Below are 15,280 nucleotides of genomic sequence, written 5' to 3'. Positions count from 1 at the left end.
ATGTGTCCGTCACGGGAGCGGCTAGGGTCTGGCGATTTGCCCGAGAGGTAGGCCCGGGAGGGGAAAACTTACTTACCGAGATGAGGCCGGTGGTGGGCGAAGAGCTCGGTGAACAGGAAAATGGGTGAGGACCGGCCAGGGTCTGGACTGAGCCCGAAAAGGATCGGGGTCCCACTGAGAGGAAGTGGGGAGTCCGGATCCGAGTCACGGAGTGTCCCCTGTGGGCAGCTTCGGTGCAGCATCCACTCCATTCTCCCGCCAACCTATCGTGGAAGGCACTGCTGCCCCATTAGACAGACTGGGGCCTGGGCTCAGGGATGCAGATGACTGCCCACAGAGGGTGGCTCTTAGGCCAGGCTGGCCTGGCGCCAGGGCTCATGCTCCACGCCCTGCATTCAGTGACAGCTGCAACGGCCCTGCCACTCCCAGTGTCCCTGTGGGAGGGGCGGCCAGATGCAGCTTTGAGAAGACAGCAGCTGCCTACAAAGTGCTTTCTGGAAGGCGCTGCAGACCCCAGTTCTGCTGAGCCCCAGTGGCACCTGTGTACCTCTGCGATTCCCTTGGAAGCAGGGCCTCGGGAGGGACCTGCCACCGAGCCCTGTGTGGCGTCTAAGGGTCCTCTTTCCTGTCCCCCAGGATGCCTTTCAGGAGGAGTACTACAGGACGGGCACCTTCCCAGAGACGCCCATGGTGCCCCCCCGGCGGCCCTGGACCCTCGTGAACTGGCTGTTCTGGGCCTCGCTGGTGCTCTACCCTTTCTTCCAGTTCCTGGTCAGCATGATCAGGAGCGGGTCTTCCCTGACGCTGGCCAGCTTCATCCTCGTCTTCTTCGTGGGTGAGTGGAGGGCACGGGGCTGGTGGGTGCTGACAGCACCACCCTGGGAGAGGTGGCATCAGGGCTGGGACCAAGGCCATCTGTGTAGGCAGTTGTGCCGTGGATGAGGAGCAGGCTCAGCTTGCAGTCACAGGGAAAAATTAGACTTCAGGATGAGTACGAGGCCCTCGAATACCAGGCCTGGGACCCACTCCGCAGCCTGGACAGTCCAGCCTCCCACCCGGGGCTGGACTCCACACGTTCCCTGTTGGGTGGTGATGCAGCTGCCACTTCACTCTCGGACAGCCGGGAGTGCTCCCTCCCTGTCCTCTGCAGACAGCTCTGCCCATTGGCATCATTTCCTGCTTCTGAAGAAAGCCCTGTGCTGCAGCCTGGCGGGGACGGATGGGCAGCTCCCTGCCTTCCTCTGGGGGCGCCTGTGGCTTCTGCTTTGCTGCAGGTGGATGGCACTGAGTGGCGACGCTCGGTGACAGAGCTTTTCACGGATCTGCGCTGGCTCCAGGTGACCAGTATTCTCGGGCTACTGCTGCTTCTTGGCAGCCAGCCTCTGTGCACCCTGCTCCTTGCCTCTATGGTGGGGCAGCCTGTCGTGCCTGCTTCCTGCCCTATGAACAGCAGGCCCGTGCTTCCTGGAGCCAAGGAAGACTTCGGGGTTTCCCTGTGAAAGGCCCTGTCTCCCTGAGCCTGGCATCCTCTCTGAGGCTTTGGAGATCCCGGGAGAGATGGCACATTGTCCAAGCACACAGAGATCACGTGCTTCTTCCAAATGGACAGGACTCAGTTATTTTCTGTGAAACACAAAGATGCAGTATGCTCACTATAAAAGGCCCAAGCAACATACAAGCGCCAAAAATGGAAAGTGTGTCAGGAGAAAATTCCCATTGAGCCTACTTCCCAGATAATCGCTAATGACAATTTGATGCACATGGTTGTTCCAGTTTCCAGCATATATGCATACATAAACTCACATCAGTGGAGTTTCTTCAACTCGCCTTTTCACCTGATGAATCATAACCACCAAAACAGGTCACAGCACATAAACCTATCTCATTCATTCTGACTGAGCCAACCAGTTCCACAGCATATGGGTGCAGTAGACAAGCTGGCTCCTGTTCCTCAAATAGACCCTGCTATATAGTCTTTTGAAAAATTAAGATGTATTTTAGTGTTAAAAATTAAAATATTAACACCCATACCTTGTAAGGAAAAAAGATAAAGAAGAGGATGGAGAAGAAAGCACCTCATCTCCTTAAGGCAGGCCCAGGGGCACCCCCATTCCCCGCCATGCTGCTGAGGCTGGCCAAGGGTCCGGGGCGGCTGCAGATGCCAGGGCCCCTGGTAGGGCGGGAGCAAGCTCAGCCCTTCTGCTTCAATAGCAGGCAACAGCAAGGCACACAGACCCATGCCGTCTTGGAGAAGGGCCCCTTCAGGATGAAAGCTGCAGACAGGGCCACCCAGGTGTGTAGCGAGTACCAAAAAAAGAAGCCCGAGCACTGCCCAGGGTGCCATGTGGACGCAGGGCATCTCCAGGAGCATCTGAGGGGTGCAGTGTGGACACAGGGCGTCTCCAGGAGCATCTGGGTTGCTGACTGCCCTGGCCCGTTACTCTGAGCCTGCGCCTGACTGCATTCTTCCCTGAAGGACTTTGTGTTTGTGTCTTACTCTTCTAAGGCCACATGGTCCATGTTTTACTCACTTCTTTCTGCTCTACAATAACTCCACTCCCACTGCTACTGTTACGCTCCAGGGAGGAGCCCTCCCGTTTGTAAATGACCCATGGGAGATGCGTGGGTCCTGCTGGCTGGGCTGGATTCGCCCATCCCAGGCTCCTCCATCCATGTCCCAGTTAGTTAGTTTATCGACCACGATGCTAATGCTAGGTAATCCTGTGCATCATGATTCGGGGGATTTCATTCACTTATTCGTCTCTCCATTCTTAAACATGTATTATAAACGGACTGTTTTCCAAGCCCCATGCCCAGTGCTGAGCACATCAAATGATGAAGTCTTGGGCCCTGCACCCAAGGACCTCACCAAATCTGCCCTCTCCACAGGGAGTAGTTGAAATTGCAACTTCTGAGGCCCTGCTTTCCAGCTTCCTATATTAAACTGGGCTCCCACGAGGGTCCTGCCCATTCTCTGGTGTAGGCAAATCCTGCCGTCAGAGGAGAGGGCGGGGACTTTCTCACTGCTCTAACACTTGCACCAAAAGCAGTGCTGAAACTTGTTGGGCACTCGATACTCGAGCTCTTGCATCTTCCAGGCTCCTGGTCTGTTCTTTATAAAACTTCACCAAACATGCCCTGTTAACTTCCTGTCCCTCAGTCACAAAAGAATACTCTTTACCTGGGGGCCAGCAGAAGCAGCCAGGGATTTCTCTGAGTCCCTGTGAACAGCTGTGCGTGGCTTGCCAAATCATTCACCTTCAGGGTCCAAGGAGGAAAACCCCCACGAGAGCAGCCTTGCTTTGTCTTAATGTCACATAGCTGTCCACACTTAAGGATGACTGTAAAGCCGGGAGGATGATGGCACCTCAAACCTGCCAGCTCTCAGCTGGTGCTTGTGATTTGGGGCCACGGGCCTTCTCACATGCTCTGTGGGTAACGGCCCTGTAGTCTGTTCGGGCTACTCCTAAGTCTGCTCTCCCTGTCTCTGCAGCCTCCATGGGAGTTCGATGGATGATTGGTGTGACGGAAATTGACAAGGGCTCTGCCTACGGCAACTCTGACAGCAAGCAGAAACTGAATGACTGACTCAGGGAGGTGTCACCATCCGAAGGGAACCTTGGGGAACTGGTGGCCTCTGCATATCCTCCTTAGTGGGACACGGTGACGAAGGCTGGGTGAGCCCCTGCTGGGCACGGCAGAAGTCACGACCTCTCCAGCCAGGGAGTCTGGTCTCAAGGCCGGATGGGGAGGAAGATGCTTTGTAATCTTTTTTTCCCCATGTGCTTTAGTGGGCTTTGGTTTTCTTTTTGTGTGAGTGTGTGTGAGAATGGCTGTGTGGTGAGTGTGAACTTTGTTCTGTGATCATGGAAAGGGTATTTTAGGCTGCAGGGGAGGGCAGGGCTGGGGACCGAAGGGGACAAGTTCCCCTTTCATCCTTTGGTGCTGAGTTTTCTGTAACCCTTGGTTGCCAGAGATAAAGTGAAAAGTGCTTTAGGTGAGATGACTGACTAAATTATGCCTCCAAGAAAAAAAAAAAATTAAAGTGCTTGTCTGGGTCATCTGTGGTGTATGTTTACATAGACCGCTGCCCCTCCATCCTGCCCTTGCCCGTGGCTTCGGTGTTTCGGATCCTGCTCACAGGAGGCAGCTGCCGCAGAGGTGTGGGCAGCTGAGAGGGGTGGGCAGGCCAGCACAGCTCCTGGCAGGAGACACAGGTCCAGAAGCCCATGAGCATTTGTGAGGGCAGAGATGGCAAGCACATGCGTGGAGACCAACCAAGCGTGTCCCTGGCACACAGCAAGGGAGAGGTTCGCTCGGTCTCTGCAATGCAGTCTCCCGGCGTAAGTCTTGAATATGTACCCAACTCCCTGAAGAAACTGATCTTGAAATTGAACATAAACGTCATGAGCGTACAGCCTGGGCATTCTGTAGTGATTTGTGAGATGAGCTTGCATCGACTGTTCCTCTCAGCAGTGATGGCCAAAGTCACCCCTAATAAAATGCAGGTTCACTTTATAAAATGCCTCACCCCTTCCCAGCATGTAGAGCTTGTCTGCAGCCCTAAAGGAGCCAGGTCCTGCTCTGATCAGGGTCAAATCAGAGCGACATCCCATGTACAAAAAAACCCCCAGGCTTCTGCCTTCCTTCCAGGCTCCTGTCTGCTCCCATTTTACTCCACGGAATAGTTCTGCCCTGTAGCATCTCCAGCGGCCTTTGCAGACTGCTGTCAGCCAACAGGTGCCAAAAATGCAAAAGAAGAAGAAACTAAAAGCAGTGCTATTTTTGCAGCACAATTAAATACTAGCTATTAAGTCATCTTAGGCCAAGACACCGATGGCACTTGGACCGATGGGTATTTGGAGCATGAGTTTGGAAGGATACGTCTTTCTCCTGGTGTGCAGCTGCAAGTTGCTGAGAAAAGCTGCCTGTGTTGCTGTGGTAACATGAGAAGGAATGAACTGCTCCATACAAAAACTGGCCACACATTATAAGGCCTATTCTACGCAGTCATGTTTTTGGCTATTTACTCATTTAGTCATTGTTTATCAAGCACAACCAAACTAGATAAGCCAAGGAGTTACAAGACAGCTCTAGAGAAGCTCCCTCCGCTTACAGGACAATAATGCATTGTTGATACAAATGAATTTGAATCCGCAGAAGTGAAAAAGGGGACAAATCCTGGCTGACTTGTGGGAAGGGCGTACTGCAGAGCCCAGGGCCTGAGTTAACTCGCTGGTGGCCTTGCAGGCAGGCTTGATGGCAGCGCCCAGCACATCTGCCCACCCTGCACAGGGCGTGAAGCACCGTGTGCAGAGATCTGTGGGCAAAAGACGTGACCTTAGACAAGAGGGGCCCTTGGAGAAGTGGAGGTGTGCATGGTGTGTAGCCTTGTGTGTCTGTGAGCACGCCCTAGTGGACCTGCGCCTGGATTATCTGGGCTGGTTCTCGGAGGGGTCCGTGATGCTGAGTTACACCATTCACCTGAACTCTGCAACTCAGCGGCTGTAGGATCTGGGTGAGACACTTTTCCTTGCTGACTCATTTCCCCATCTGCAAAATGGGGGTGACGATATCTACCTCTTGGGGTGTGTCAAGGGTAAAAGAGGCACACTTTAAGAATCCTAAAGCACTAAGCCAAGGATGAAAGACGGAAAGCTGCCTCTATGTTGCTACTTCTCAAAAATGCTCAGAAATTTTCTTGTACTAAAAATGTGTTATTTTTCTCATTTTCATTCTTCCATCCAACACAGAGGTAATCAAGTTCTAAAAACATAGATCTGGTGGCCCACAGACATTCAATTTTCTTCTGAATTGGCTCTGGTATCACACAACACACAAGCAAGCAAACAGGCTGCCTGCTAGGGCCTTTGGGTGCCAGGCTGGAGGAATGCAGGCAGAATTCTCTTAGGAAATAACTAAGTGAGCGCTAAGTTTTGAATTGCCTTAGAGCCGAAAGAGAATGTGGTGTGCTGGGGAGAGATCTGGACCTCTTTCTCATCAGTCATTTGACCTGTCCACAAAGAACAATGTTGTTATGCGGCCTGGGAACCTGATTTCCTTCCACCCTGCACCCTTAATGACACAGACAGACAACCACGGGTACTCCTGCACGAAAGCTCATCACTCCTCCTCAGATATCTTCACCCATGTTCAGGTCACACGGAGGTCACCATCTCCTCAGCAAAGAACTGCTTTGGTCCCCAGGGTGTTAGTTTTTCTACGAGCTGAAAACCCACGGAGCCTAAGCCATCTTTTTGTCCCCTAAGGAGAGCCCCGTGGACTGAGAGCTACACTTCCTGTCTTTCCTACCTTTCCATCTCATTCTAGCTTAAAGCTTATCACACTACTGAGAGCCTGTTCTGTAATTCAAGGTGGCAGAGAAAAATACGAACCTTGAGTGAAATCTGGAGCAATGCAGTGTCATCCCCAGACATGACGGGCCATATCCTAGGCAACTCCTGCAGCTTATAGAAGCAGGGAATTTAATGGACTTCTTCCAGGAAAGCCAGCCCACGGGGACTCTGTTAAAAGACACCAACCATTTGGAAGATGCAGCTTGAGGTCTGGGGAACTGGACTGATTCTGCCACTATATAGTGAACACGATTAATCGGGAGGAAGTAGTAAGGCACTCTGTGAGTTAGTCTACCACCCTATTGACTTCGACAAAGAGAAAACCAACTTTTTTCATAAGAGCACACAGTAGTACTGGAATATCCCGACTGCTGTATTCCCTAAACAAATGCATGCAAAGCCTTGTAAAAGTAGCTGATGATTAAAAAAAATGTTAAAACATTAGGGTTTTTCTAATATATCCGTATGTGGGACAGTGATTTAAATGTCATTAATTGTCCAGCCAAAACTTGTAATAGTTGATGTGAAAGACACAAAGAAGGCCCCACTGGAGTGGAGGAGTGGTCTGGCTGGTCCCCAAGCAAAACAGAATGGGCTTCGCATAGGCTTTAGAACTTACTCATCAATATTGACCAAAGTGTGAAGAAAGGTATCCAGTGAAGATTCTCTAGGGTCTCTACTCCTGCTCAAAACAAGAGATTTAATCCAGCTTGCTCTAAAGCAATGGTCCAGACTTTTCATATATTAGGTTAAAGATAAAGTGAGAAAAACAAATACTTTGGTTTGCACGTCTCCTGAGGGGGCCCTAGGCTGTATGGAGGAATATTTAGAGGAATATTTGTGAGCTGCCATTTGTGTTTAAAAGAACATGAAAGCAAGACAGGCCCTAACCCACCTGCTTCTGTAGCTGACCAGGAGGCCACTGCTTCCTTCCCCCAGAGCTTCTAGGAAAGCCCCCCAAAATGCGACTCCCGAAGGTCCTGTGGAGTAGTCCCCTCATAATGCCTTCATCACACCTGTGTCTTACGACGCCTTAACTGACGTAGCTCCTAAGTGATGTTTACAGAGAAGGAAATACTTAGACAAGCCCATGTGCAACATGCTCACAGATATGCTGGCTTTGCCATGCTTTCTGACTCTTCTGGTCCTAGTCACGCCTTGGCACGGGGCAGAAGCGGCTGAGCTATGCTGACAGGTGCTGCTGAGAGACAACAGCCGCTCAGACCAGGAGGCTTTTCTAGGTGAGGGCATGAGAGCTGGCATTCCAGGCTGCTGAGTGCGCCATCTGCAGGTGCACCGCGTTACTCCACGGTGCGTTCAGAAGAGACCAGCGTCTTGAATCTCAGGCTCTGGACTCATTCTTTGCCTCTGCCAAGGGACCATTTAGGGTCTTCAAGCCAGCTGCTGAAAATCCCCCTTTTCTGGATTTTTCCCCATCTATATAAGGATATGGTGGCTGTGTGGACAAGAAATTGGTTGCATCTCAGAAGGGTGTTTCCCTACAAATATCTTCAGAAATTTAATTGAAAACAATTTTTTGAACTTTTTGGCCAGGATGAATGAAGCTGAAGTCACATTCCTGAATGTGCATGCCAGACAAAGGGTAAGCAAGCAATCTTTACAAATGCCAATCTCTCTGCACTCCAAAACCGTAATGAAGGCCCAGGGCCCAGTCATCACAGAATCCCCCGAGCCAGCACAGTGCCTGATGCCTCCCGAGGCATTAGCACATCCCAGCACTCTAATTCACATCCTCAGCATCCCTGCCTCCTGCATCCAGGGCTCAGGTTGAGTGTTTCCGGAGTGTCAAGTACATTTAAACATAAACCAAATATTCCACGGTTTTGACCTGTCACAACGGCTTTTGAAAACAACAGACGTACAACTTGAGAGAAGGACTCGATGGACTTCTTAGGCTGAGGACTAAGGACATGCTGCTGTCCCTCTTGGTCCAGGACATTCAATACCATTCACAGCATTCATCACCAACTGACACAGTATCGATCACGACATTCACCTGTTTTGAAATTACTGGTATTTTGGTCAAAAACTAAGAAATAAGAAATTGCACCTACATAGTGTGTCTCCTGATTGGAGCCCCATCTCTCTGAGCACAGGGATGGGCTCCTGAGCTCACGGCCCTGCTCTGCCCCCCAGCAGGGCCTCGCCATCATGGCCCTCCGTGAATAGTGACTACTTACTAGAGGCCTGAGTAATGGAATTTCAATTAGCTTCTGCTTCCCTTTTCTAAAAAAGAACCACCTTTCTTAAGAATAATTAGGCCAAAATAAACTTGAGTACTTTGTACGGTCAATATTTTGAAGTTTCGGAGTTACCAGTGAAAATAGCAAAGCTGTTCTCCAGGAAAGGACATCCAGGTTCCCACCCAGGCCTGCCTTCCTCAGCTCCTGCAGCCTCATCCTAGTTTAATATGAAGGTTGTGAATGGGTTAAAAAGCAGTTCTTAAGCACCTACTTAGATCTTTTCAGTATCTGGAAATAGCACCCAGGGCTGTGTTAGTAAAGCTTTTCACTGGGTAAGAGTCATACAATTTTTACATTTATTTTTTTTTTTTAAAAAACAAGGCAGTCTTGTTTTACATATTGGAATGACTAGATATGTTTTGCCATTTCTGGCACCTCTGGTTCTGTTGAATTTTAAGGGAGGTGAGTGGTACGTACACAAAGTTAAGATTGCTGGATAATAATTCCTTTGCATTTCCAAAATAATTTATGCAAATGTCACTTTTCTTTTTCTATTCCATAGTACTAGTTTTAGCCAGATCTTTGCCAAACATTCTAGGAAATTCAGAAAAGTCATCCATGGAATTTCAGAATGCCATTCTCTCTGTATCTTTGCAGATGATGAGGAAGGAAAGTTGATGAACTAGTACGGGATGGCTCAGACTTGTAAAGTGTCTAAGTCACAACGCTGAGAGCCAGCTTCCGGGTAACAATGGCATGGGGGCCACAACTGGAGCTTCCTTACTCGCATCTGAGGCAAACACAGCAAGGCTGGCCCAGGCCGCCCACAGTCAACAGATGTTCACGGGAGATGGATCAGCCCCTCTTTTGCTTGTTCTATCAAGGAAAGAGATCTAACCATGGGCAAGGGTGGAACACACCCAGTTCAGGTCAGGGAATGAATTGCTCTAAGTGAACAGTGAATTCCTACTTCTCAGCCTGTATCAGTTGTACCCAGGGTTCATGATTACTGTGACCCACTAAGGGACGATCTTTGAGGAAACAGACCTGGAGGGAGGCAATTTAAGGAGGAAAGTGAGTGGGTTTTACAGACTGCTTTGTGGCCACATTCAGGAACAGACCATTCAATGGATGACTTTTCAGTACATAAAAGCAAGCAGTAATGGCCAGGAGAGAGCAAAGATGCCCTAAGAATGACATCAGACTGACCAAATGTGCCTTTTCAAATAAGTTATCAGAACGAATGAATTGGAATTAGAGCAAGGTATTGGACAGAACCATGCTAGTCTTTGAGAGAATGTGTGGATTGGGTGGATGTTTGGATTGAATGAATGGTAACTTTTTAATGTGAAACAGAGAACTGATATATGGGCTGTCATGTCACCCTAGGGTACTGTCGCTCTGTCATGTGTAGCAATCTTTCCAAATTTTTGTTGGTGGGTTGAACAAAGATAAAACTAATAAAGTATGTGTGCATACTACTAGACAACACAGCTTACTGGATTGGATGAAATAAAATTGACTGAAACTTTAACTTGGAAAAATGCACATCTCTACACTGCCTCAGCCAGTATCTGCAGGGAAAGTGGAATGGCCCTGCAGTGGACCCCTGCTACCTCCCTTGCCTGGTCTGGGCCATTCTAGCCCTTTGCGCCACTGCCCCACCTCTTCCAGCTTTACCATGATGCCATGCTCTCCCCGCCCCTCTCCCCAGGCTTCATTCTCTTTCTCCCTCCTTATGACTGCATTTCTCAGAGCCTTTGCCTGAACTTCCCTCTCTAGGCCAATTCCCCATCATCTCTTACCAAATTTCCCATCATCTCTTACCAGGATGACAGAAAAGGCTGGGGGTGGGGCCGGGGTGGGGGCATGTCTCACATTTAACTACCTATGCAAGATCTGTCTGTCTCCCTGATTACGGACTACATACTCCATGAGGGCAGGGATGTCTGTTTTGTTGCATGAAGATGAGTGTAAATCCACGGCACAGAATGCAGCGCTCTTGCTACTGTCAGAACACCTACAGCAACCGTTGGTTCTGACACTCTCTAAAAACGTATCAACAAACTGAAGCGAGGCCTGGGAAAGCCAAGACAGTTTTAGAAAACTATTAACTTGGGAAGCAGAGATGAATGACTTACAGTGAGGGGAGACAGCAATATTCAAATACGTACACGAATAGTCAAGTATAGACAGCATGAACAAGCAATATGATGAGGTTGATTTCAGCCCAAAACAAACACATATTTTACAGTAATTAATTCTGAAGTGGACGCAGAGGCAATGGAGGAAGATTATGAGTAAAGAATAAAATGCAATAGAAACAGTATATCTTGGAGTTGTGAAACAAAGCAATCCTGCCAACTTTGAGGACAGATGACATGAAAAGGTGGTTAGAAAACCACTGAAGTTGCACATGTGTCTGCAAGTCACTCTGCAACAGGAATGATTCCAACAGACTAGAACCACCTAATGATACATGAAAAGAACTGTGCTCCTATGGCTGACAATAGCTGTCTCAAGAAGAGAAAAAGTGACTTGACAAAATGCCAGAACACTAGAGCAGGTTACCAGAGGACTCGCCCCAGAGTGGAAAGCCTGTGACCCTTCTGTTAATTCAGGGGAGGCTGGGAATTTGCGAGGCTATTAGATTACAGGGATGGGTGACGTGATAAACATTTCAAGCAACACATGTCATGGGAATTTCCATTACAGTGTTAAATCCGTGACTTGCCATGACCTCAGACACCACACTAACAAGTTACCTGCTTCATCACATAGCCAATAACAAACCGATCCCTTCTGGGAAAATACACTGATCTTTTAACAGGAAAAAAAAGAGCAGGCTTCAAAGGACAGACTCGTACTCCCGTAGGTAGAAATACAGTCTTCAAAAGCAAGCTGAAACTCTTCTTGGCCATTTTGGAGTTTTGTAAAGCTCTTGAAACCTAAACAGAGTCTGTAAACATAAAGGAATGTCCACAGATCTTAATGGCTGCTGTGCCCTGGGAGATGACACCTCATTTCCCGTGTCACCACACAACACGCCTTTGAAAGCCCTGCTTTAGAGCTGCCTTCAGTATCCTGTATAAGCCCAGGAAACCAGTCTTGTTATCTCAGCCACCACACCTGAGCAGTGTAGTCCACCTTTTTACTGCAGTATAGAAAACAAGGTAGCATTAGACATCCAGCTCCCAGAGGGGACTGCTTCTGAAAGAGGATACTCTTTTATATAAACTCTGCTAGACGAAGAAGAATGCACTGTTTCTTAATTGTGTTTAGTGTTCTAGAGTAGGGGTTGGCTGATTCTGGCTACAGCCCCACCTGGCCTGCAGCTTGCTTTGTAAATAAAGTTTTGCTGGGCACAGCCACATCTATTCACCTGCACATGATCTACGGCTGCTTTCGTGCCACAACAGCAGAGCTGAGTTGTTGTAACCAAGACTGTATGGACCACAAGACCAAAATATTCACTCTCTGGCCCTTTCCTGGAAAGGGCCACCAACCCTGCACTAAGGAATATAATCCCAGCAGACTGAGGCTGATATGTAGAAGGGAAAAAAAAGCTACTACTTGATTTTATATTATTACTTTTTTTTTCTTATTGAGAAACCACCTTTAGAATGTGTTTGAGATATAAGCTCTATTTACAAACTACTTTAAAAAATGCTCTGGAAGATTATTTTTACCATCATTTTTGTCTTGACCACATTCTGTCTCAAGAAACTTTTAAAAAGATGAATAAATGAAACCCAAAGTATGCAGAAGAATAAAGATTAGTATGGAAAAAAAATGGAAACCAGCAAAACAAGAGAGAGTATTAATGAAATCAGAATTTGATTCTTTGAAAAGGCCAACAAAATTGATTATTAGCCAAGAAAAAGAGCACAAAAGCAGACATCACTACCAGCCTTAGAAACATTAAAAGTATTATTAGGGAATACCATGAACAATTGTATGTCAACAAATTAGACAACTCAGCTAAAATGGACAAATTCCTACAGACTTCAATTACTTTAACTAGAGGAGAAAGTCTGGGGAGGGCAAATGGCAGATGGGAGGCAGGACCAACCTGCAGCTCCCTCTCAGATGGACAGAACAGTGTGTGGAGACTCACATCATAAACTTTTGCTCCAAGAACTACACTTACCAGGAAAGCGAAGAGAATCCACAGACCCTTTGAAGGAGGTGGATTGCCGCTGCAGGCTCTGTGGGCGGCCGCGGAACTGTGAGTGCTAGCTTTCTCAGCTGCGAGCCTTGTAGCCTGGGGCGAGTTCTCAGCCCGGCTCACTGGCTGCCTGGGAGTAAACTCCCTGCTTTTGTAGGGGACATGGTGGGAATGAGACCGGCCTTTTGGGAGCTGGGTAAGGCCAGCGACTGCCGGCTTTCCCCTGCTTCCTGGGTGACCTGTGTGACACTGCAGAGGCAGCCACAATCCCCCTCGGAACATAACTCCATTGGCCTGGGAACAACACCCCTGTCCCCCATAGCAGCCACACCAAGCCCTGCCCAGGAGAGGCTGAGCTCAGACCCGCTTAACCCTGCCTCCACCTGATTATCTTTCTCTACCCGCCCTGGTAGCTGAAGACAAAGAACATAATGTCTTGGGAGCTCTAAGGCCCTGCCCACCGCCTCATCCGCCCCATCCCACCACAGCTGATAGGCTTTTCATCCGCCCTATATCACCACAGCTGATAGGCTTTTCATCCGCCCTATATCACCACAGCTGATATGCTTTTCATCCACCCTATACCACCACAGCTGATAGGCTTTTCATCCGCCCCATCCCACCACAGCTGATAGGCTTTTCATCCGCCCCATACCACCACAGCTGATAACACTTTTGAAAGCACCACCTCCTGGCTGGAGGCCAACCAACACAAAGCAAGCTTACTTAACAAAAATAAAACCAAGGACCCTCACAGAGTCCACTTCATTCCCCTGATGCCTCCACCAGAGCAGGTGCTGGTATCCATGGCTGAGAGACATGAAGACATATCACATCACGACTCTTTGCAGACACTCCCGAGGACCAGCCCAGAGCCCGGTAGCTCCACTGGGTGGTTAGATCCAGAAGAGAAATAAAAATCACTGCAGTTCAACTCTCAGGAAGCCCCATCCCTAGGGGAAAGGGGAGACCACCACATCAAGGGAGCACCCCATGGGACAAAGGAATCTGAAGAGCAGCCCTTGAGTCCAAGATCTCTCTGACAGTCTATTCAATTGAGCAGGAACTAGAAAAACAATTCTGGTAATATGAAAAAACAAGGTTCTTTAACACCCTCAAAAGATCACACAAGCTCACTAGCAATGAATCCAAATCAAGACAAAATCTCTGAATTGCCAGAAAAAAATTCAGAAGGTCGACTATTAAATCGAGGAGGAACCAGAGAAAGGTGAAGTCCAACTTAAAGAAATAAAATTATATAGGATATGAATGGAAAAATCTCCAGTGAAACAGCCTAAATAAAAAACAATCACAACTTCTGGAAACAAAGGACACACTTGGAGAATTGCGAAATGCACTGGAAAGTCTCAACAACAGAATCAAACAAGTAGAAGAAAGAACATCAGAGCTTGAAGACGAGGCTTTCAAATTAACCCAGTCTGACAAAGACGAAAATAAAAAAGAATTAAAAACAATGCCTCCAAGAAGTTTGGGATTATGTTAAATGATCAAACCTAAGAATAACTGGTGTTCCTAAAGAAGAAATCTAAAAGTGTGAAAAACGTATTTGAGGGAATAATCAAGGAAAACTTCCTGAGCCTTGCTAGAGATCTAGACATCCAAATAAAGAAGCTCAAAGAATGCCTGGGAAATTTATCACAAGAAGATCATTGCCTAGGAACATAGTCATCTATTTAATGTCAAGATGAAGGAAAGACTCTTAAGAGCTGTGAGGCAAAAGCATCAGATAACCTATAAAGGAAAACCTATCAGATTAACAGCAGATTTCTCAGCAGAAACCCTACAAGCTGGATGGGACTGGGGTCTTATCTTTACCTTCTTAAACAAAACAATCATCAGCCAAGAATTTTGTATCCAGGAAAACTAAACATCACGTATGAAAGAAAGATAGTCTTTTTCAGACAAACAAATGCTGAGAGAATTTGCCACTACCAAGCCAGTACTACAGGAACTGCTAAAAGGAGCTCTAAATCTTGAAACAAATCCTAGAAACACATCAAAACAGAACCTCTTTAAAGCAGGAATCTCACAGGACCTATAAAACAAAACAATGAAAAAAAAAAAGGGATTCAGGCAACAAACAGCACAATGAATACAACAGTACCTCTAAGGCCAATAGTAACATTGAATGTAAATGGCCTAAAGCTCCAGTAAAAGATACACAATGGCAGAATGACTAAAAATTCAAGTACCTGCTGTCTTCAAGAGACCCACCTCACACATAAAGACTCACATAAACTTAAGGTAAAGGAGTGAAAAAAGACACTCCATGCAAATGGACACCAAAAGCAAGCAGGAATAGCTATTCTTATATCAGACAAAACAAACTTTAAAGCAAAAGCAATTAAAAAAGACAAAGAGAGGGGAGGCTGAGGCAGGATAATCGCTTGAACCTGGGAGGCAGAGGTTGCAGTGAGCCGAGATTGCACCACTGCACTCCAGCCTAGGCAGCAAGAGTGAAACTGTCTCAAAAAAAAAAAAAAAAAAAAAAAAAGGACAAAGAGGGACATTATATAATGATAAAAGGACTA

General features: G+C 47.6%; 1 protein-coding gene across 5 annotated transcripts in view; it reads left to right on the top strand.

Moving 5' to 3' along the window:
- AGPAT4 (1-acylglycerol-3-phosphate O-acyltransferase 4) overlaps nt 1-10,049 on the top strand; it is a 190,621-nt gene extending 180,572 nt beyond the window's left edge. For all 5 annotated transcript variants that reach the window (XM_055269013.2, XM_063623350.1, XM_055269004.2 and 2 more), the window contains 2 exons: nt 637-835; nt 3,494-10,049. In XM_055269013.2, coding sequence (XP_055124988.1) covers nt 637-835; nt 3,494-3,588 — 294 coding nt within the window. In that variant the 3' untranslated portion in view covers nt 3,589-10,049. The remainder of the gene's footprint in view (nt 1-636; nt 836-3,493) is intronic.
- Nucleotides 10,050-15,280: the final 5,231 nt, after the last annotated feature.

This window comes from Symphalangus syndactylus, chromosome 2 (assembly GCF_028878055.3).
Source record: "Symphalangus syndactylus isolate Jambi chromosome 2, NHGRI_mSymSyn1-v2.1_pri, whole genome shotgun sequence".
NCBI lineage: Eukaryota > Metazoa > Chordata > Mammalia > Primates > Hylobatidae > Symphalangus > Symphalangus syndactylus.
Note: the sequence above shows the minus strand (reverse complement) of the source record. Positions and strands in the feature narration are given on the sequence as shown.